At 33.6% G+C, this 25,146-nt stretch overlaps 1 protein-coding gene across 15 annotated transcripts in view; it reads left to right on the top strand.

The window, feature by feature from the left end:
- Positions 1-23,926, top strand: part of LOC105258693 (voltage-dependent calcium channel type A subunit alpha-1) — a 200,741-nt gene extending 176,815 nt beyond the window's left edge. For 9 of the 15 annotated variants that reach the window (XM_025414293.1, XM_025414296.1, XM_011270118.3 and 6 more), the window contains 11 exons: positions 1,518-2,002; positions 2,658-2,762; positions 2,824-2,915; positions 4,088-4,144; positions 8,301-8,512; positions 10,756-11,107; positions 14,049-14,182; positions 14,919-15,097; positions 16,072-16,104; positions 18,081-18,612; positions 20,456-23,926. In XM_025414293.1, coding sequence (XP_025270078.1) covers positions 1,518-2,002; positions 2,658-2,762; positions 2,824-2,915; positions 4,088-4,144; positions 8,301-8,512; positions 10,756-11,107; positions 14,049-14,182; positions 14,919-15,097; positions 16,072-16,104; positions 18,081-18,612; positions 20,456-20,495 — 2,221 coding nt within the window. In that variant the 3' untranslated portion in view covers positions 20,496-23,926. Of the gene's footprint in view, positions 1-1,517; positions 2,003-2,657; positions 2,763-2,823; positions 2,916-4,087; positions 4,145-8,300; positions 8,513-10,755; positions 11,108-14,048; positions 14,183-14,918; positions 15,143-16,071; positions 16,105-18,080; positions 18,613-20,455 lie in introns of those variants that run through there. The other 6 variants (XM_011270124.3, XM_011270121.3, XM_020029820.2 and 3 more) reach the window with 6 other exon arrangements.
- The last annotated feature ends 1,220 nt before the right edge of the window (positions 23,927-25,146 follow it).

Genomic DNA, 25,146 nt, shown 5'->3' with positions numbered 1-25,146 from the left:
ATTGACGAAACAGAATTATTTAATAAAATTTTAAAAATGGATTTGTGCTCGCGATTAATCTTAGATACAGTAGACGCCAATAATGCCAAAATGTCTTAACATATGAAATTGGCATTCGAGACTAATAATAACTTAAGGATGTTTTGTACCTATTTTCAAAATATTGAGAATTTAATGAAAATTGTACAGAATGTTCTTACATATGTTTAGAATCTTCAGTATCATTTTTAAATCCATTCGCTAAAGCGTTCACAAGTTATAAGGATTTTAATTTGCACCGAGAATTAACATGTGTTCTTATGAGAAATGTATAACCACGCCGATTCAAATGACAAAAACACATGGAAATAATATTCAGAATTTGTTGAAAATTTGCAAAAGTTTAGATACAGAGGAAATATTTGGTCAAATAATATTATACAAGTACTAACTGGTTAATAAGATATTAAATATAATTTAATGAAGTTAGCCATGTATCTGTCACAAGGCAAAATTCTTTGCCAAAAGTTAATCATTTCGATTAAGGATATTTTGTATCTATTTTTAAAATATTGAGAATTTAATGAAAATTGTAGAATGTCTTTACATTTATTTAGAATCTTCAGTACAATTTTTAAATCGATTCATTAAAGCGTTCACAAGATATAAGGATTTTAATCTGCATCGAATTAACGTGTGTTTTTATGGGAAACATATAACCACGTCGATTCAAATGACAAAAACACATGGAAATAATATTCAGAATTTGTTGAAAATTTGCAAAAATTTACATAGAGACGAAATATGTGATCAAATAATATTATACAAGTACTAACTGGTTAAAAAGATATTAAATATAATTCAATGAAGTTAGCCATGTATCTATCACAGGGCGAAATTCTCTGCCAAAAATTAATCATTTTGATTCAGGATATTTTGTACCTATTTTCAAAATATTGAGAATTTAATGAAAATTGTACAGAATGTCTTTACATATGTTTAGAATCTTCAGTATAATTTTTAAATCGATTTGTTAAAGCGTTCACAAGTTATGAGGATTTTAATTTGCTGAATTAACATGTGTTCTTATGGGAAACGTATAACCACGTCGATTCAAAGACACAAAATTCGGAATATTTCAGTAAAAACGTAATAAATATTAAAAAATACATCTCTGCACTGTAGTGGATATATTCGTCAGTATTGATTTTCAGTTACTTTTTGCTGGGATTGTACATACAAACCATCCTTAATAATATCTAGTCATTATTAATCCCGAATGCGATCAATTTCATATGTTAAGGCATTATTGGCGCCTACTGTACAATAATTCGTCATAATATTTCGCCGCAATTTTACGTCAAACACTCGCATCATATATTGAGTGTAAAACTTCATCCAACTTAAAATTCTGAAAGGTTTGCATGCGATAATAAGCGCTGCTTTAACGCAAGCAATGCACTAGATCGCCGAAGCAACCTCTCCAATCGTTCCAATCGTTGTTAATGAACGTTGTGCTCAAGAAGCAATCTTCTCAGGTGTGCTACGGGTGAGGCCTGGCCGAACATCATGCTGGACTGCGTAAAGGGCCGTCCTTGCGATGCGAAGGCCGAGAAGAATGAACCGGGCGGTTGCGGCTCCAACATCGCCTACGCTTACTTCGTGTCATTCATCTTCTTCTGCTCGTTTCTCATGCTAAATCTCTTCGTCGCCGTCATCATGGACAACTTTGATTACCTCACGCGCGACTCGTCGATCCTGGGCGCTCATCATCTCGACGAATTCGTGCGAATATGGGCCGAGTACGATCCGAACGCCACCGGCAAGATCCATTATACGGAAATGTACGATATGCTGAAGAACATGGATCCGCCGTTGGGGTTTGGCAACAAGTGCCCGAATCGACTCGCGTACAAGAAACTCATCAGGATGAATATGCCGGTGGACGGTGACGGCAAAGTAAACTTCACCTCCACGCTGTTCGCCTTGATACGCGAAAACCTCAGTATAAAGATGCGATGCGGTGAGTTCACCAGGTTCTAAACAAGTAAATGCAACGAAATCACTATAAAATCCTAGATTATAAACGTTGTGTGTGTGATCTCTCTATTTTTTTTATACAGGATGTCCCAGACTTAACGAATCAGTCGTTAATAGCAGATTCCTGAAGATGAAAATTCTAATTCAAATTGTTGAGGAAGAGTTTATATAAATGTTCAAACTTATCGCGTTGTACGCGGGTCTCTTGATATGACGCTATGTCCCTGAGCATAGAACGTAACGCGCCGATTGGTAACATTTAATCTTTTGTAGCGCCGAAACTACATCTTCCTCAACATTTTGGTATTAAGATTTTCATTTCCAAATGATCTCAGGAATCCACCATTAACGGCTGATTCGTTAAGTCTGGGACACCCTGTATATAAAATAACCAAAAATTTAAAAAAAATATTAATCTTATATTCTTAAAGAAAGAGTTTATTCTTTCAGAGAAGTCACATCATAGAATATCTTGATATCTTCTTAGAAACGTCACAAAATAATAACCCTTGTTAAACATTTTCTTAAATATTGTTTTCCTAATCTTATTATAATTTTAATGTTATTGCTCTCTCGACAATTAATTTATGCGTTGAATGAATAATTCCGACTGTGCTGTTTGCATCTTTGCGTTCTAGCCGACGAAATGAATCAAGCTAATGAAGAACTGCGGGACACAATCAGATGTATCTGGCCTCTGCAAGCGAAAAAAATGTTGGACCTTTTGATACCTAGGAACGAAGGTAAGATTTACTCTTCTTCTCTTTTGGAACATATTAGTAATCGCGCGATCCTTTTTTTCAGAATTGGGCAGAGACAAGCTCACGGTGGGTAAGATATACGTCTGTCTTCTGATAATCGAAAGTTGGAGATCGAAGTCAAAGCCTTCCGAACAGGTGAGTCGAGCAAAATATTTTTCATACGAAAAATTACAAACTCCTCAAAGATATCTTCTTAAGTCTCTTTGAGATCCTTCAATTACGATTCTCTTGTTTGAATCGCAGTCTCGCTTGGCTTTTCGTTATTATACAAATTAATTGAAAATAAATTCAAGATAAAAATTATATATATTAATAATACATATTTGTCAAAAGATCTTTTCTTTTATTTTTGCTGTAAAAAACAAATTAGAAGGTCGGAATTGAAGATTTCGATCGAGAGTGGAGTTGAAATGAATGTATTTGTCATGGTTTCTTCATGATAGGACACTCTACGCGCGAGTAAAACCTCGAATAGAGAATTTTCCGAAATTTTATATAATTTTCAAAAAAACGAGAAGTTTAATATTGTCACGAAATTTTTTCTCGAATATTATAGACACATTTCTGATAAATAGAAACATTTAAGTTCATTTACAGATTTGTTAGAATTTGTTAAACCACGTACATGAAACATAACTTCAATGTTTAATGAAAAATAAGAAATTAATTAAGTTCTTAAAGGGATAAATTTAAATACATAAATAAATATGTTTTTTTCCACTTGTACTTTTATTTAATTTAACGGGATAATAAGTAAAACTCTTTAGTTGGTAACATAAAAAAATGCAGTCTGTCTGTTTATTTAAATTAAATATGTCAATGTGTATGGAAATAGATAGATATGTAATTTTATTTAAACATTATAATTTAAAATTTGTGCAAGTAATTTTAATATAGATATCATTACGTCAGTCTATTAATTGTCGTTAATTTACAAACAATATGAATCATTATCGTTATTAAATCGAAAGTCAAATATACCTTTATCAAACATTTCACTTTTTAACAGCAGTTAATGGACTGATTGGATAGCAACATTTGTCTATCATAGATAGTTCTGAAATTTCTGAATGGATTTCAGTTTAGATTACTAGATAACAAGACACAATCTTACCACTTTTTTTATTTATTGGATACTAGAACAAAAAATAATCACGAATTTTTTTTCAAGATTTGTTTTTTAAGAAATCTTGAGTAATTACCGATACTTAATTTACCCATCAAACTATTTTGTCAAAAGTATCTGATTCGAAGGATATTCACGTAACTTTCAATCATCTTCTTGTATCTTTCTCTTTATTTTCCAGAACGATAACGATCTTATCGATAACGATAATGCTGGGCAAAGTCCTGCAGCCCAGGCGGTAGTACTTACTTTTTCTCTTACTTATTATCTTCTCTTAACATACACTGTTTCGTTTGTTTTGGGCTGTATGTTTCCGTTCGAATTCTAATCACACCTGTCCGTTTTGTGTTAAATGCGTACTGCAAAAGTATCATCGCTCCTTTTATCAATTTCTACTTTTAATATTTTCAAAAACAAATAAATAACATTACGTAAGAGAGAGATAGCGAATCTTTTGCAGCGGACGCTTTATTTTTTTTGTAAAATAACACTTTTCACCATTTTCAAAATTTTCCTACTTTATTCTTGATTCATGTTATCCAGAGGCACACTATGCTTGCAGAAAAATTGTATCGGATATAAGGTGTCCCATGATAATAACACGATTTCAAAAATGTTAAGAAAATATTGTAATAAAAAATTAATTTAATTTCTCTTGGCAACACATTATACGAACAGTTAAAACTATTTTTTTAATTATTTTATAATGTAATATTATTTTCTGTTTTTATAACATATTTTAAATATATTTTAATATTTTTAATATATTTTAATATTTTTTAAAATATATTTTAATATTTTATAACATATTAGAGAGATAGAAATCTTCATGCGTAAAAAAAAAACACCTTATATAATACGTAATTGAATCTTTTTATTTTATACATACGGCAAGATTATGCCTCTGGTGTGTTTTTTTCTACAATTAACATTCGGCACACAATCTTTCTTCTTACTCGTGTCCACACGTATGATTTTAATCTATCTTTCGTTTGTGTAAAGTAGCCTTTTATTTATCACTAAAATGACCACACTACACACACTCATAGGCGTAGCGGAACAGCCATTATAAAAATAGCATCTATCATAAAAAAAATTTAATAAATTTAATAAATTTAATATTGCGTATATATAAATGTAAAATTATATAAATTTTATTCTACGTAATTTCTTCTTCCAACTTTAACATAAATATGTTTCGCAAAATTTGAATGTAAAATTGTGTTATATAATATATATTATATTAATATAATATAATTATATTATATTTATATAATATTATTATATAATATTATATATATATTTATATAATATAATTTATATAATATAATTGTGAAATTGTGAAATATTTAAAATTAGTAAAGAAAGAAAATATTGCGTAATCAGACTTTGAGAAATAGGAGGAAAATGTATTTAATTAAAAAAAAAAAACAATGGTTGTTCCGCGTACGATGAAATAACATGGCAATACACTTTATCTTACTTAGGCACTTATTATGTTAGAAACATAATATGATACATGATAGATCTTTAATCAGGCTTATACATACGAATTAGTGTCTAGACATTTAGCCACCTTCCTGCCGAGAGGATTTTCTTTTCTCTAATCGCACGTTTCTCTTATCAAGCTAGTTTAGGGTAACATCGAAGAATAGCTCTCACTTGTGATCTATATATCACGAAGAGAAAAGACAACTGATCTCTTCTCTGTCTGATTTTCGGCGTCCCCCATGCAAAGTCCCCCCTCCCTCCCCCCTCATCTCACAATCAGTGTGATATATATGATTATAAGACATTGTCAGAGTTGTTTTAGTCGTCGTGTTGTTGCCGACACGTGAGTAACACGTGGCTACGTAGGCACGTGTACGCACGTGTAGACATATCGGCTCTTTGTCCTACCGGCAATATAGCTGTGTGTAAGTAAATCACCTCCTAGAGCTCCGTTTCTCGCGCCTATTTAGAGCGAAAAGTAGTAAAAAAAATGAGTCGATTGATTTCGAGCGTATAAATAGTTCGCCTTTTGCCTCAGTCTTTACGATAATCGCCTCTCTCTCTCTCTCTCTCTTTCTCTCTTTTAAATATATACACTCCTTTCTTGCCAAACAAGCCTTTTCTCGATTAATTAAACATATTATATAGCGAACCGATCTTAGATCGTAGAACGTTACTTTTTATTCTGCCGAATTGTCATTTTGCTCGCGAGCACCTGATAAACTTTTTTCTCCTTTATTTAATTCGATGCGAGCCTTTCAAAGTAGCAAAAGTTGGAGTTGCATTACTCCAAAAATGATTCAACTTCGCGCCTTCTTATTCTAAGCTCAAGTGGTTTCCTCGGATGAATAAAAGATAATGCAACGAAATTTTCTAGTAATAAAAATTTATCAGCTACATTTTGCAAAATTATTAAATAATTGAAATGAATTTTTATTGAAACTATTTGAAGAATATTACTATTTTTTTTATTATTATTAGGAAAAACCGTTGCATTGTGCACGGAAATATCGATTACTTCGCTTGATTCTTAATAAGAAAATAGATTTGAAGATCATCTAATATCTATGCAAGTAAAATTAGGCATAACAAAAAAATAATCTGAAACTTAAATTGCGATTCGTTGCTTTCTTAGAGAGATATTAGATAATTTTAAGAAATCATTTTCTTTTATCTGACGCAAAATTAATACAGTGATAATGACGATCCTGCTAGCTAATGCTGATCTTTTTTCTTCTTATTTCTTACGAGTTTTATATCGCAATAGTGTAGAGAAGATTATAGGCACTTTTTTTTTAAGCAGATTACAACAGTAGACTTGTAGTCTTGCCCAATTTATCCGATCGCTTTCTACTAGAAAAAGATTTTCCGCTTTTAACTAGAACAATTTTCTGCTCTTTCAATTACACGTTACATTATTTGACACTCTCTACAACGTGTGTACGCACATCTTAACTTGTCGACACATTTTGATATACAAAATAAATTAATCTGAACAATTTATAATATAATATAATCAAAGATTTTTTTATGACTTGATAATTTTTTTTTAATTCGGTATAAATAAGCTATTTCGAATTGAAGTTTTCAAGATGTTTGCGAAAAAGATAAGGAGTAATGATATTAATAACTTTGTCTTGCGGCAAGCAATTTGTAAATCGATAATTGAAAAAAGATTTATTCACATCTGTTGCATTTTAAGTGTCCATCGATAGATCCCATTTTACAGATTTAGTAAGCACTTAATAATTCACCGACGTATAAAAAGATATCCCAAAAAATGACGGTTATTTTAATAGCGATACTTTATTTTTATCGATAAAAGAATTTTCAAATTTTTATAAAATATTCGAAAAGAATGGAAAAAAAACAATCTTAACGTTTCAGTTAGATATTATGTACCAATGATTTTGGGATATCTCATAGAGCGGCATGTTCCAGATTCCTTAACCCTGGAATATACCTTTTATTCAAACCCGTTTCTTGCATACTAAGCAGCAGAATTTCGATTTTGCCCACGATTATTTGGCATATTTGTATGGTCTTTGTGGAGTGAACTGTTCGTGTTCTACCTTGCGTTTATACATATTAAATTGTTAGCAATAGTTGACGGCACCGATGATACATATGATACGAAAAATTTTATATATTTTAAATATTATTAATTCCAACAAAGAGAGGGAAAGCTCTGGTAGAACATCGAGACTTCACCCGTTTTATGCATGCTTACTGATAATTGCATTTTTGCAGTATTGTTACAATTTCTCAAATGATTAATCGCGTCTATTTATTAACACATTTGTGTTCACTTGTAACATTTTCGTACTCGAGGGAGAAAACAAGGAATAACATTTTTTTTGTATATATAATACATAATTTTGATCAACATATACAGGCTTTGCGATGCAATACGTTTTTTACGAAAGATCGCCCCGCTGCAATTACGCTACTATTTTGCAATTTTTGTATCACACATACGTTCTCGAGCGTACTCAGTAGTCCGAGATGAAGAAAAAAAAAAAGAGTTCGTCGATAAAACCGACACAAGTAAACGCACTATCACGACATGCCTTTTTTTCTAGCATGGCCGCCTCTTTTACTCTGAAAATTCTTTCTCACCGTTTTTACACTATTAATTCTTGACTCTGAATGCATCCGATCTTTATTAAGCGTCTCGCATTCTACCACAATTTTTCGAGAGCCCACCGACGAGAGGTAACGCTAAAGAAAAAGCCTGTATGTGCCTGTACATATCTAATTTATTTATATGCGGAGGAAACAAAAAAAAATCAGAAGATAAAAAGCGCAAAAAAAAGAAAAAAAAAGAAATTGTCGATCGAAAAACGAGATCCCTGTCAGTCAGCTCTGATAGCCGGTGTGCTTTCGCACGTTTCGCAATTTAGCAATCGGCCTTCTTCAACTGCCTGCTGGACATTTCGGCTGTAAATCACATCGGAAATAATCACGGAGCCGGAAGTAGGGCAAACAGTCTCGAACCGGTGGTGCGACCGACCACGGATGTGAAGCACGACCGACATAAAGAGCACAGAGACGAGGAGGAAGGGGCTCTTGGCGTCCTCGCAGCCGCCGCGCACAGACGTCAGCGTAGCATCAGGTGTGTACATATTAAGTCTTTGAATAAAATAATTTGTTTATTTATTAAACTTTTTATTTGCTAAAAATATCATGAAAGAAAATAAAAACTCGTAATATTTTATATAGAAAAAAATTATATAAACTTAAAGGGAAAAATTTATTATTGTATTTGGAATTATTTTCAATCTTGATTAATTGACGCAAATTTGGATGACAATATTAACGATTTTATACAGGGTGTCACTTAATTGGCACCCACTATATATAGCGATATTCCTCGGAAAACTGAGTCGAAAAGTCCTGAACCATTTTTTTCTATAATGCTTAATAAAGCAGTAATTATTGAGTAAAGTTGCGCCAATAAGAAAAAAATGGATCAGGACTTTTCGACTCAGTTTTCCATGAGGAATATCGTTATATAAATAGTAGGCACCAATTAAGTGACACCCTGTATATTGTATTATAGGGCGTTTTCTAAATCTATGTCAGAGATTTTAAGGGCGTATTCTAGGAGTCGAAATAAGAAAAAAAGTTCTGATAAATATGGGTCCAAAAATGCTTTTCCTCCGAGTTATAGCCCTTTAAAGTTGATGGAAAAAATCACAAAATGTATTGTAACTCTCGGAGACTTTTTCACAGAATGTTGAAATTTTGCACAGCGTAATAATTAATTATGACCTTCATTTTTTCGATATATTTTGTGATTTTTTTTCCCACCAACTTTAGGGGACTAACTCGGAGGAAAAGCATTTTTGAACCCATGTTTATAAGAACTTTTTTTTATTTTAATTCCTAGAATACGCTCTTAAAATCTTTGACATAGGTTTAGCAACACTCTGTATAATGCACATACAGGGTGTTCCAAACCACCTGTTTTTAAATGAAAATAAATGGCTTTTAAAATTTACCTTGAAAGTAACTGTGATGGCTTTTAAAATTGACCTTGAAAGTAACTGTGATGAAATAATGAACTTCAAATGTTAAGATTGACAGAGGCACTTTTAGAAAAAAGTTTGATACAAAAGTTTCTTATTTTTTCACGTACAATTCGAATCTGTAATAAAAAGTACCATGTTCGCCTAAAAAAATTCAACTTCCGATTCGGATGACATATTTCCGATCGAAATCAAAAGTTGAAAATATCACCATTTGATAGAGCGTACCCGATTTACTTAAAATTGTTCGCGATTTTTGATAAAAGCAATTTATTTTCATATTTTAAAAGGGGTGTACGGCTGATCTGGGACACCCTGTATATATTATTATATTTAATATATCAGGGCTGGCATGATTTAAACAATGTGTTTAAAACTGTTTGATTAAAACTTATTTAAAACAGTGGACACTGTTTTAAACATTTTTGTTTTAAACTGTTTTAAACTACTGTTTAAAATCGTTTAAAATATCGCAAATAAAATATATGATTATTTGGAAAAAAAATTGTAAAAAAAATAAAAAACAAACAAAAACTAATAGATGTGTATATTGCAAAAAAGTTTTTGTTTTAGTGTTTTCAGTTTTTTATTTATATTTATGTAACATATAGATATAAAAATATAAATAATAAAATAAAAATGATAAGATGGGTGTTATTTTAGCAGAATATTTATTTTTGGATATTAAATAACAATCAATACAATAAAGATTACTTAAAAGATATTGACTGACTTTAAATTTTACATTTTAGCATTTTAAATTAATAGTATATAACTCATAGCAGGTCAGTAGTTCTAAAAAAAAGTTCTTCTTTTAAAAAAAAGAATTGAGGTTTTTTTATTTTTCTTTTATTTATAATTTATATTGAGAGTTAAACATGAGGTTACTTAATAAGAATAAGACAGGAACCAAAGTATTATATATTAAATATTATTAACTAGAACTTTTTTCTCCAAAAATAAATAACTCCAAAAATAAATATTTTTCTAAAATAATACTCATCTTATCATTTTTATTTATATTTTTAATAGCGTTGTCAATTTTGGCAACGTTATTTACAGTTTAACGCTAGCAAAAAATTTAAATATTTACACAGATCAAAGCTATTAAGTACTTTTTGCTTGTTTAAAACATGCTTTTTTGTTTAAAACCTTTTTTTTTTACTTTACTTAAAAACACAAATAAAACAAAAAACATTGTTCTAAACAAAAAAACAATGTTTTTTGTTTAAAATAAAAGCAAGACAAGTTTTTTGCCAACCCTGTTAAATATGTACATATGTTTTTTAATTGTTAATGCCGAGAATGGCGATCGTTTTGATTGCAGAAACAAAAAGGTGAACTGGAAGATGTCTCGCCAATACGATATACTAGGCAGCAGCGGAGAGAGTAGCCAGGGAGGGGGTGGGTCTGGGGTTGTACTCGTAGTTAATGGCGAGGATCGCGCCCCCGAGCTAGAGCCATTGCTGGCCGAGGTGTCCTCCCAGCGGGATGATCAAAACAACTACTACCATCACCATCACGATCAATACTACGATACCGACAATGATCAATACTATGACCACCACCAATACTACCACCACCACCATCACCATCATGATCATCATGACCACCGACCACCCTCGTACTACCAACACCAGAACACCTACGTACCTCGCTCCTCGATCCGTTACCACAAGGTGTCGGCTCGATCCAAACTCGAAAGAGAATTCGATTTCCCACGATTTTTGAAAGTGTCCTTCCTACCTTTTGACCCCACCGGAAGTTAATCGCGATAGAGAGCCGGAAAAATACGAGTCGCGATAAAATTGATAATATGTTGTAATTGTGTATATGTTTAAGCTATGTTTCATAACAATTGCAAGATGTTTCTAAGATTTAAAAAAGTTCTTTCGATATTATTCCTCTTGAAATATTTATTTCAAGATTTCACAAATAGCTTTTTTTTATTTTTTCATTAGAAAATTGTAATAATGTGCCAATTTTTACTCAGTTTAGAAAATATAAGATTATAAATCTGTACTTGATAAATTAAGTTTATATAATTATCAATATATTTCCATTTTTAAAAATTTCCGAATATATCTTATCAATATATTTTATCGATATTTTATCATGTTATTTTTTTACTATATATGATAAAATATCGATATTTTATTATATGTAATAAAAAATAACATAAACAGAGTTTAAATGTTTTAAATATTGTAAATTAAAAAAAAATCGTGGATAAAATTTTATCGAAATTTAGAAACATCCTGCAAATAAATAACGTAGATGTTCTATTGTACCTAAAGACAATTCTATTCTAGATTAGGATAATATCTCTCTCCTTTCGCGAATTTATTGTTAGATTGATCCAAATTAGAATGTTTTAGTATTAATTGTGTCACCTAAAGTACTTTTTTAGAGGATGTAATTTCCTTCCAGAGAAAATTCTTAATAAGATCTAGATGAGAGTAAAATGCTTTTAGATAAAATGAATATTAGAACAAAATTAGATTTCAGAGAAACTTTTTAAATTTCCGCTAGACAAATGCAAATATCTGCGTTCAGATTAGATTAGGACGAACCGTCTTAGATGAGTCAATCGACAATTCTCCACTGGTCCAATTTGTGATTTTTCCGATCCTAAAAAAATAGTTATTCGATAGTATTCGCGGATCGAAAAGTATTGCGCGTGATGTTGTGATCCTTGACGTTCAAGATCGATTCAATGAAATGAGATCATCAGACAGACTACTCTTTTGCCATGAAACTGAGAAAAAAATTGTCGAATCAGTCTTGATCCTGTTGAGTGTGTTAGTGTTCCTGTAAATAATACCTAGAAACACACACTCTAGCGCAAAACATCACATAGAAAAAAATAATAGCCACGTGCCATCCGAACGCTCTTTTTAGTGACTGCTCGTGCCGATGCATAGAACAGTTTCCACCCCCTTGTCCCTTGCTGCTTTCGGCTTTAGGATTATCGTTGGAGCAACGAAGCAGTCAATACAATCTCACGCGATTGCCTCGTTCTCCTCGTCTATCATGTGTGTTTATCTCTTGATTCTTTCGTATCCACGTCCCGGTAAGTAAGATACATCCGTGAAGCGAGTCTCCTGTCTCAAAGGTAGTGGATATCTTCCTCTCTTCAATCGAGCGATCGGGAATTTTTACAACGACAAGCATGTGCATGAACGAAATTTTTCTAACTGCATGCCGTTTAACACACACGTATACTTGTACATGTATCTCTGTGTGTGTAAACTACTCTTTTTTCCGCCTTATCAATTTCTCCTGCAAAGCTAAGTCTATATTTGTTAGTGACAAAAACGTACGCTGAAGCAGATCGCACGTCAAATCAAGCCTATTGTTTCTTCTCATTTGTTTTTCTCTCAAAATTAATCCATGCAATTCCGATACAGCTACAGATACGCTATTGTGCAAATTAATAGGTGGCATAAAGTTGTCTATATAAATATTAATTAACTGCTCTAATATACAGTGCCTACCAAAAGTTCCGGGTCGAATATTTCATAAACTATGCACTTTAGAAAGAAATGTTTCAGACAAAAGTTATATGGCTTGAAGGAGGCCATAAGATAGTGTCATTGGTTTGATCTTGAAAAGTCGTTTGAAGATCAGACCAAGGTCACCTTCAATTTTTTAAATGGAACTACCTATTTTTTATTGCATATTTGTGTAGCTTATCTCGAGGGCTTTCCAAAACACTATAATAAAGTATTTCTTCATTAGGTATTTTTCGAGTTATGAGGATTGAAATAATTTCTTAATTTTACATAAATCATAAAATATCTAGTAAAATATTCATTTTTCGGTTATCTTACCTTAATACTTTTATGTACAAAATAATAAGAGGAATCAATTGGTGTAAAGAAAAAACATAGTTGTTTTTAAGAAAAAATATGTAATTTGCAATTAACAATTACATATTTTTTTTTAAACAACTAAGCGTTTTCTTTACACTAATTGATTCATCTCATTATTTTGTACATAAAAGTATTAAGGTAATCGAAAAATGAATATTTTACAAGATATTTTACGGTTTATGTAATATTAAGAAATTATTTCAAGCCTCGTAACTCGGAAAGTACTTAATGAAAACTAACTTAATTGTAGTGTTTTGGAAAGCTCTTGACGTAAGCTACCAGAATATTAAATAAAAAATGGGTGGTTCCGTTTAAAGAATTGAAGGTGACCTTCAAACGACTTTTCAAGGTCAAACCAATGACACCATCTTATGTCCCCTTCAAGCCATACAATTTTTGTCTGAAACATTTCTTTCTAAAGTGCATAGTTTATGAAATATTCGATCGTCCCGGAACTTTTGGTAGGCACTGTATATTTTATCAAATAATTATAAAATTTCGAAGTATAATGAAGACTGATATTTCGAAAGAGGGAGCTAGATTCGAACGTGCGTTTGCTTTGAAATTCCGAAAACGAAAGGCGTCTCGAGTTATATGATAGCTTCTTGTTCGGAGCGCGGGCGAATCGGCAGCGCGATATTGCTAGAGACAAAGAACCGGCAACACCCCGACTACCCCTTCGATTCCCAACCCGGCTCTAAACCATACGAGCAACCTACTAAGTCGCAAGTCTGTTCTCGTTTAGGAGCTGCAGGACGTCGTACCGTCCGACTCACGTGCCGGTAGCCTCGAGAGTCTCACGCATCCTGGCGACAGAATCCTTCGTCCGCATCATCCTTCAGCGCCTCCCCCTAGACGTTCGCGATCGCCAAGTATAAGGTATTAGATCTGGAATAAGCAGTGTTTGCTGTAGATAATTTCAAAATTATCTAGATAAAGATAAAGATAAAATTCATAAATTTATCTTGGATGAGATAAAGATGATTTTGCTTTTACTTAATCTAGATGAAAGATGAGATAATTATTGCGATAATCTAGATAATTATTTAGATATTTTTGTTTATTTTAAAAGACTATAAATATTTGTTAAAAATGTGACGCAGATTATAAACGGGATATTAAAATCATAAACACATATTCCTTCTCTTTTCCTAAAGAATATTTAAATAATAGCAAAAAGGTATATAAATGATATGATAAATATTTATTTATTAATTTATATTTATAATATATTTATAATATATTAATAATATAATAATAATATATTTATAATATATTAATAATAAGAATATAAAAAATATATTTTAGATATTTTAGATAGATTTTTAGAAGCTTGCTTTAGATTTTTGGAAAACTTTTTTGCATAATGAAAACGTCATCTTAGACAATTTTTAGATAAGATGACATATTTTTTATCTAAGATAAAGATAAAGATACTTTGTATTTCTTCATCTAGTTAAAAATAAAGATGATCCATTTCTTTATCCAGATGATTATCTAGATAATTTTATCTAGATACCAGCAAACATTGGGAATAAGCAATACGACAGTTTCGAAAAATTACGCTGTCTCGAATCAATTGGCAGATATGATTCATTCAACTGTTACTTTGCAGAAGACACTCGCCAATAATGCCTAGGTCGCCATCGCCGAGGCGACAGGGCCGATACGACCATCACGGTCATTACCACGAAGGACCAGGGTTTAGCGACACCGTTAGCAACGTCGTCGAGATACAAAGGCACACTCATCATCCCCACGCGTCACAATATAATCATCGGCATAGGATACGAGGTACGACGTACCGGCGATAATTCCGACCAGCGAAAGACCACGACGGTGCAACGATAAGTCTTTTTCACGAAACCAGGACCGCGAACTCTATTTCGTGTCGATCATCTCCAACCGGTTTCTTTCTATTTCTTCTCTTCTTCTTTCTCTCTCTCTCTTTCTCTTTCTCTCTCTCTCTATCTTTCTCTCTCTCTCTCTCTCTCTCTCTCTCTCTTTCTCTCGTTGTCTTTTATCGGCCTGGATTTTTATTCTACAAACACAGCATCTTTATACCTGCTCTATCACCATATATCACCGATATACCTTCATACTTGATGTGTTATATTTCTCCATTATAATTATTATTGATTATAATTATCTCCAACCGGCTTGGTGATATTTAGTCTTTTTTTTCAGAATTTAATCATAAAAACATGGTATATGTATATAAAATATCTTACTACACTACTGTGAAAATTGTGAAATATGATATATATATCCAGGAAACACACCAAATAACATTTATATAATTGTTAGTTGTAATTTCCCACTCAACAACATAACTGCAACATGTTATGTAACTGTTATATACCATGTTATAATGTTATGTAACTATTATATAACATGTTATAATATCGTGTAACTGTTATATAACATGTTATAATGTTGTGTAACTGTTATATAACATGTTACAGTTATATAACAGTTATATTGTTGAGTGAGAAATTACAATTAACGGTTATAAAACTGTTATTTGGTATTTGCTGGGTATATATGTGTATATATATATATATATATATATATATATATATAAATTATAAGTTTTAAACTGTACAATTGTTGACAATCAATGGAAGCAACGAAAGAGAGTTCGTGGTCACGGTTTATAAGAACATGAATGTTGCTATAAGTGGTTTTACTCGTAAGAGGCAGGAAAGCTCTGTGTGATACTCGATGTAATACTTTTCTTCGTTTTGTTCTGTTATGCGCCTACACAGACTATTACGACCACTGCGAATATTACGACGATGGTAATTTCTTTCGCAACTCTCCTCTTCTTCATTCCCATGTCCACGGTGCAGTTATAATGTTACTACATATAATCAATACGATCGTTTGGCTTTCACCGTTTCTTCGTTCCTGTTTGCGATGATACACACAAATATACGCATACACACACACACACACATACACATACACGTACACGCGCGTGCAATAAACAAACACAAATCAACACAGTAGACGTTTTCAGACAACCGGTGTGTACAACACCAATAGCACTATCAATGTTTCACATATTCACGTCAAAAGTGTTTTTCTTCTTGTTTGCTACGCGATGCTTCTTATACTAGGGATGCTGATCGATTGTCAGTCAATTTTATTTATCGATTTATTTATTAAAAACCTTAACGATTGTAACAAATTATATTAGATATATAGCTGTTGCATTTTGTTAACATATTCTCATAGTGTTTAGTTTTCAAGTGTAATTCTCGAATACAATTCTTATTTTCTAGACGGTTGACGGTTTTCTAGACGTTGTCCAATAGTTTGAAAGATGCAACATGCACATGCAACTTAGTTTGAATTCTTTTATTCAAGCACGGTCAATTAATTAAAATTCTTTCTAAATAATTATATGATGTAGAATGTAATCTTTGAATATAGTTTAATTTATGTATAGAAAGTAATCATGTGTATAAAGGGAGAAAGTGTGTTAGAGAATTTTGGACAATACTTATTGAGACTATTGTGACACTATTGATGCACTCGTAGCGATTTAGTATCGTAGAATGCGCATGCCACGTTAGATGCCTTTTCTGGAGGGATGCCAATAAAGCCGTTTTTGGCCCACATCAGAATCGCTCCAAACTGTGGCATTTTCTTCCTGCCGATGTATCTTACAACCTCCTAGAACCGTTTGCTGTCCGAGCAATTAGAGGCTGAGAACGTGCAACTTGAAATCTCAAAAATCAATGGGGTTTTTCACATGGTGGTAGTGCCAATCTCAAATATTTTTTCACAATATGATTTCGAATATACATTGCATTCGTAAAATGATCTAATCCCTTAAAAGTTTGGGCTTATAGCAGTATTGTCCGATTCATCGCAAGGGATACTATTTCATGATTGTTCAGTAATATGGTAATCTGTTCAAAATACCAGGTCAGATGAGCTCCTTTTCATATTTAAAGCAGCACATACTCTAGTAGTTTTTGAGCTCAACAATGATATGCTGAAATGAGACCGGCACTACTACTATGTGAAAAACCCCATTTCAAGTTGCCCGTTCTCAGCCCGGACAGCAAACAGTTCTAGAAAGTTGTGAGACATTGGCAGGAAGAAAATGCCACAGTTTGAAGTGATTCTAACATGGGCCAAAAACAACCTTATTAACACCCCTCCTTTAAATACAACAATTATTAGAGCACTGACACGAGTATGCACTATTGATTCGAGTTGTCTCACAAACACGAAACACTACAAGCATGTTAATCCTCTCTCTATCTCTTTTTTTCTAACGGATTTTGTAATTTGAAAATAATTAGCACATATCTCCTCTATTTGGGGTATTATTAAAATCCAGAAATTAAATCACGAGTAATAATTAATTTTTTCAAAAATGTAGGAATCGAGAAATATATTGTTAAATTGACCTTTCGTCACTATTTTAATATAGTTAGTCATTTTTTGGTTTCTAAATAATTAACTCTATAAAAATCAATTCTAAAATTGATGTCGATAGAATCATATTGATAGTCTGTCAGTCCTGAATCCTTTCCGATGATTCTTTGACTTTTCATTTACAATTTGATGAATTGAATAATTGATAAGCAATCGATAGCACTGAAAGCTGTTCACAAATCCCAATGGCTCTGTCGGGCCTTGTCACACGCTTTTGATTTACTTGTCGAGCAACTATCACCGAGAAAATCCCCCCGCAATAATCGTGCCCCCGGTACGCGTGGAGCGCAGATCGGAAGTCTTTAACGGACGTGTTCATCAGGTCCGTGGAGCGCCTCGACGAGCCCGGCAAGATCGCCGAGCCCGGTTCACCGGATCGAGCGCGGCGGTCATTACGGCACGACCAGTCTGGAGCAACGTTCGAGGAGCCCGAGCCCGGGTGGTCGTTCGCATCACCATCATCATCGCCATCATCCGCATCAACACAGCTACCCGGTACTGGTCGCGAGGAGAGGCCAGGGTCGTCGGTTACCGCCGACGCCGAACAAACCGTCGACCCTGCAGCTGAAACCGGCCAACATCAACTTCCCCAAGCTGAACGCCTCGCCGACCCACGGTTTGCACGGCCCGATGGCGCCGGGAGGACCTGCCCACGTACCGGTGGGACCTGTGCCAGGCCATGTGCTGCAGCATCCGCATCCGCCATCGCACATGCCGCCCTCCAGCATACAGCCGAGCCATCATCCGTTGAGCTTCGAGCAGGCTGTTGCCATGGGCCGCGGTGGTCGTTTACTTCCCAGCCCGGTTCCCAATGGCTACAAGCCGCAACCACAATCCAAACAAAGAACGCCTAGGTAAGCAGCTCTTCTCGCTTCTGTTGGGAATTTACCTTTCGTTTGATCGAGAAAATATAGGGTGTTTCTTAGTAAGTGCGAACAATTTTAGAAGATGATTCTTTGTCGAAAATTAAAGGGGGTTTTTCATATAAACGTATACCCCTATATTTTTCCCTGTGGAGTTACACTCCTCCAAAACTGGGGATAAACATTAGATTTTTATTTTTTAGATTAGGGTTTTTAGGTTTTTATTATAAGGTTTATTAGGTTTTATTATTAGGTTTTTTAGGTTTTTATTATAATTTTATTTTTGTTTCAATTTTTCCAATACATTTACCCTAATTTTATTTTTATTTTTATTTTAAAATTTAACTTCTCGTCATTTGAAACCTATGCTACTTAGTATCGTGCCGATAACGTATTTTATTTTCTTTCTTGAAAATTACTGATTTTATGAAAAAAATAAAAGAAATAAAAGTTTCTAAAGAAATCAAATCTTTTAATACATATTATTAGGTGATCATATTCTGGTCCATTAAAAAGGTCTAATAAAAAATTGAATAGGGGTTGCTAGTTTCATCCCCTTATAATAACACAGGAATCTGAAAAAAATATTAATAAATAACCTTTTTATTAGTAGAAAATATCCACCCAATTTCATTTCTTTAACTTGTTTCAAATTTGAAAAAAAAAAAACCTAATTTTACCCCATTTTTGGAGAAGTGTGACTCCTCAGGGAGGAATGTATATATAAAAAACCCTCTTAATTTTCGACAAAGAATCATCTCCTAAAATTTTTCGCACTTATTAAGAAATATTCTGTATAATTCTAGCCATTATTTATTTCTTTTACAATTCTTTTGTATCTGACATTCTGAAAAACATTTTTTATGAATCATTATTAAAGATGTTTTGTATATACAATTCCAACAAAAAGTAACTGAAAATCAATATTGACGAATATATCCACTTTTGATGTATTTTGAGTAAGAAATTGTGTGGAATATTACAATTCTTAGCTACAGTGCAGAGATGTATTTTTTAATATTTATTGCGATTTTACTGAAATATTTCGAACTTTGTTAATCGAAATGATTAACTTTTGACAGAGAATTTCGCCTTGTGATAGATACATGGCTAACTTGATTGAATTATATTTAATATCTTTTTAACCAGTTAGTACTTAGTATCATATTATTTGACCAAATATTTCCTCTGTATCTAAAGTTTTGCAAATTTTCAACAAATTCTGAATATTATTTCCATATGTTTTTGTCATTTTCGAATCGACGTGGTTATATGTTTCCCATAAGAACAGATGTTAATTCGGTGCAAAATCTAATAATTATAAATGTAAATATAAATGTTAATTCGCTGTAAAATCTTATAATTTGTGAACGCTTTAGTGAATTGATTAAAAAATTGTACTGAAAATTCTAAACATATCTAAGGACATTCTGTACAATTTTCATTAAATTCTCAATATTTTGAAAATAGGTACAAAACATCTTTAATATAATATATTTATAATATATTTTATATAATATTATTTTTTATATAATTTATATAACTATATAAAATATTATTTATATTAATATAATTGTTTATATAGCTTATATAATTATATAAAATGTGATATAAATTAATATAATTTTTTATATAACTTATATAATTATATACTGAAGATTCTAAACATATGTAAGGACATTCTGTACAATTTTCATTAAATTCTCAATATTTTGAAAATAGGTACAAAACATCCTTAATCGTGTTTAATAATTTAACTCAATCTGCTTCTCTTTACATCGCTGTAAAAATTAAAACAATGAGTCGTAATCGGATGGTAAATTTTGTTGAGCAGATCGAGGCACTCAGACAGTGACGAGGACGATTGGTGCTAGCCAAAGTGGGACCCTGGACGGTGGTCCGGTGACGTGGACGCCCCCAGGCGTCTTAGGGTTTGCGCATGATAGTCGTCCACGTGGGACGCGTTGAATTTCAGTGTAAAGAGCAGCAGCCAAGGAAGAACCGCGATCGACGAATCCGAGACCACTTCCTTTAAGCTTCGACCGGCCGAAGACGGTTCTACGAAGGAGTAATTCCGGTTTCCCATCATCGCGGCGTACGATTTGGCGACCGAAAGGGGTCTACGAGAATTGAACGGAGATGATTCGAGGCGGACCGATAAACTCGGACCGATCCCGAAGGCTACACGGCGACCGAACAGGGTCAGCAAACACACAAGGAATAATCGACTCTTCGCAAATATAAAGGAAATCCAGCGAAACCTCATTCGCACGACGATGTCGCACGAGTCCGCGGACGGGGAGGAGTGCGATACGTGCGATTCCACGAACGATCGAGATGAAATCAAACGGCTGAGCTCGACAAGGACGCTCTACATTGGTGCGAACGACGATCGGCAAAGCTGAGGTCGATCTTTCGAGCGACAGCTACGTCTTGAGAGACACGATTGATGGTGGGTTGCAGTGAAACTCGTCGTGCGCGACAGTGAAATGGAAAAATTGAGCGGACGTTCAGAGAGTTCGGACCCTCCGATTGTATGCGAGTTCATATATTTCATCTTCCCTCGTCTCGATCGAGCGAGGATCGTCGGGGAAGACTCACTTTTTATACGATTTTCCGAAGGAGGGACTCGTCGAACGCCCGGATACGCTGTGATCACCACGTGAAACGTTCTCTTATATGAATATGTATGTTTGTGTACGTATGTATGTACTGACTTTGTGCGTGTGTGCGTGTGCGTATGAAGCCTCCTTCCCCTATAATACGACGTTGAAAACCGCGACTGTTCCACTTCTGTGAGAGAACACGGAATAATAGCAATGTTAATTTTTCAACGACGACGTTAATATTAAAGGGACGTCGATCGAGGGAGATTTGAATGAATGGAAAGACGACGCAGGCCGCATAGGGTCTGCAGTAGGATCGTCACTTGCAGTTTTACATAATTTGAGGCTGATTAGATAGACGGCAAAATCTATTCAAACAATCCGAAACGGCGAAATTTGGCAAAAAAGGATTTCGTTCTCGCTGTGTGCTTTCTCCGTGAAAGATATCGTCGGGAAATTTCGCTGCGCGAACGAAAAACGGACTAACGCGAGCGGAAGCGAGTGTTTCTCGACGAATCGAGAGGCCAGCGAGAGGAGAATCGAGATAGGATTAGAAATTAGATCGAACGGCTGAATTTCAATTATCCTATTCCTCTTCACATTGGCTCCATTCTGCCATTAGCAAAATTGACGCGCGAGCGACGTTCTAATCAAACGCGAAAAATCAGAAATCGGTTCGCGCGAGAACCGCGGCTGTGAAGTATCGACAGGGGTTCGCAGTCGCGGTTCTTGTCGAAAATCGCACGCCAGACGATCGTAGCCACTTTAATGGAAACAAAGGCGAAGGAGAGAGGCCAATGCGAACGTCGTCGTTGATTCGTGCGAATGTTGCCTCGCGATTCGTGCCAATCAAGGGAGAAAATTAAGGGAAAATTCAAGTAAAGAGGACCACGATCGAGGACGCGCGGAGAGAAAAATAAACGATTGTCGCGAAATATCAGAAAGGGGGGAAGATGCGTAAGAAAGAAAGAGAGAGAGAGAGAGAAAATGGGCGGTAGGCGGAGAGAGAGAAAAACCAGTTCTTACCACACGGTTTTCAAAAGCACTTGTAAATTACTGCATATATATATATATATATATACATACATATATATATATAATTGAATTACAATACTTATTACTATCACTGCTAATACCGTTACTAAGCTAACACCTACAGGAAGGGAAGGAAAAACAGCTCCACTCCACTACTATTACTATTACTACTAACTACTAACTCTACTGCTATTATCATTACTACTGTATTACCATTTACTACTGCTACTACCACTACTACTACTACTACTACTACTGTCTTACTACTACTATTGCTGCTGCTACTATCATTATTACTATACTACTATTACTACTTACCGTAACTAAATTATTCTACTACCGTCGCTAAATAACGCTGTTTATTATCATTACTGTAATACTGTAAGTGTGTTAATTAAACCGAAGCGCGCGCGACTCGTAAGAGAAGAATGAGAAACATCGGTTTACGTCATTCGTCTATTCGCAATCTCGAGAGAACCTTCTCACCGTCGATTTGAATTGTGCATTTAAAAACGACGGACGACGTAGAACAAACGAAAAAAAATATATATATACAGAGGGAAAACGAGGAAATTAACGGAAGCTTGCTAAACGAGCGCACGTATCCGAACCGAGATTATATGATAAAGAGAAGAAAAAAAACCATTATACATTATACATATAAAAAAAAGACACGTTTAACATACTGCCAATCGTACGGGGTGTTTTAAGCGGAAACACATACGAGAAATACATAGGTGTACATAAACGTACATTCTTTTTTTTCCTGCGCGACACATATAAATACATTATATACTGTATGGTAGGTAAGTGTACATACCCGTTGAGCGAACGAGAGGGAGAGAAAGCGAGAAAAAAAAAAGAATGAATGAATGTGGATGCGAGTAATTGAATCGGCAAATGTGAGAAGCGAAACAACTCGGTCGACGCGATTATTAATTAAATCACGCTCGAGCAACTATATTTATACAGGGTGTCACTTGATTGGCGTTCACTATTTATATAGCGATATTCCTCGTGAAAAACTGAGTCGAAAAGTCCTGAACCATTTTTTTCTATAACGCTTCATAAAGCGGTAATTATTGAGTAAAGTTGCGCCAATAAGCATCGACCTTTAGCCTCCTCAATGAAATATTCTTTAAGGAAACACTTCTAACGGAAGAAATATGATTTTTAATGCAAAATAAAGTTTTTCGCATTATAGAAGAAAAGAATGATTTATAAAAAAAAATGGTTTCAAATTTTTTTCATTATAGAAAAAAAATGGTTCGGGACTTTTCGACTCTTTTTCCACGAGGAATATCGCTGTATAAATAGTGGGCGTCAATTAAGTGACACCCTGTATATATTTCGTGTATTTTATTTTCGTTTAAATCAGTCGTTTCTTATCTTCGTTTAAATATTAAGGTTGAGGGTGGAGGGAGAAAAATTGGGGGAAAAAGTTGAGCCGATTTACTTCGTTTCTCAAATCAACGATTCGATTGATTTCCAACGCTGCTCTATGCTTGTTTGCGTAATTATCGTGTATTGGTTAAGTCAAAATAAACGAGAATATTGCCATTACGTAACGACATTAATTAATGTAAGTAGCTAATTCGAGAGAATGTGTGCGTGCGACGGGGAAATCGAAAAGGGGAGAGAAAAATGGAATGAGAAAAAAAAAAGAAAGGAAAAGCGATCGATTTTTTCCAGCGTAATCCGTATATAAAGATCCTTGGTGAATGGATGGGCGTTAACCATCGAATTTGTTTGTATCATCCAACGATTAAGAATTCTACAAAATACATAATAAGATCAATTTTTCCAAAGAGAAGACTACAGACTTACCCAATCGCTAATATTGTCTAATAGTAATGTAAAATAATACAAATTAATAATAAAAGGATAATGCAAAAGAAGTTGGGATAATTAGTTGAATTGATATCTTCAATGACATAATTATATTTACAGGTACAACAAAATTAAATTTAAATTAGTATCAATGCTCTGAAATGATAGAAAGATATTATTTTGAAAGGACGAGAGAGAAAGAGGATCACCGAGGATCTCGTGCATCTCTAGAAATCTCGGAATCAAAGTCGCATGATCTTTTCCTTTAAAAATTTAATTGTAATCGCGTATATGAACGAATTGAAATATATAAATGGAGGGGGGGGGAGGGGTTTATATAATCACAATTGGTAAGAATGAGTGCGATACGGGAAAAGGAACGATATCAATCGATTCGCTAATATTGGTTCACAGGATTCTCGTTAAAAAATTTTTCTCACATCCTTCTTCTTATGAGAATAAAATAGGAGGAAAATAATCGGATATTTATTTTATTTATATATTGGAAGGACAAATAAGCTTAAAAATATTATATATAGAAAAATATTATATATATATATATATATATATATATATATATAATATATTATAATATATTATAATATAATTTAAAATTAAATAAATTTAATAATTAAAAATTTATTTGAAGAAGGCAAATATTTCTCCAACCGGTATTAGCGAATGTAAACGGCAATTGGCAATGATTCGAGACTCGGAAAATCGTGGAGGATTAAACGATTACGATGCGCGCGCGTGTGTGTGCGTGTGTACGCGGGAGTAAGATTAAATACTCATAAAAATGTTTTTCTGTGATAAATCCGAAAAGTTCTAGGTCTGACGATATAGTCGCGTCGATAGGCGATTTTTAAAATACGTTTATACAATTGGACAAAAAGAAAAGGGAAGCCGCATTTACAACCTTATACTTAAAATAACTTTTTTTTTTTATAAATTACAAATGCCTACTGTTAGCGTGAAATTGATTCATCAAATTTAATCATGCGACTCCAATTTATTTTTGTAGATAAGCGAGATGAAAGATGGGCCGATATAG

The sequence above is a fragment of the Camponotus floridanus genome, unplaced genomic scaffold (assembly GCF_003227725.1).
Source record: "Camponotus floridanus strain SB8 unplaced genomic scaffold, Cflo_v7.5 scaffold8, whole genome shotgun sequence".
In the NCBI taxonomy this organism is placed as follows: domain Eukaryota; kingdom Metazoa; phylum Arthropoda; class Insecta; order Hymenoptera; family Formicidae; genus Camponotus; species Camponotus floridanus.
Note: the sequence above shows the minus strand (reverse complement) of the source record. Positions and strands in the feature narration are given on the sequence as shown.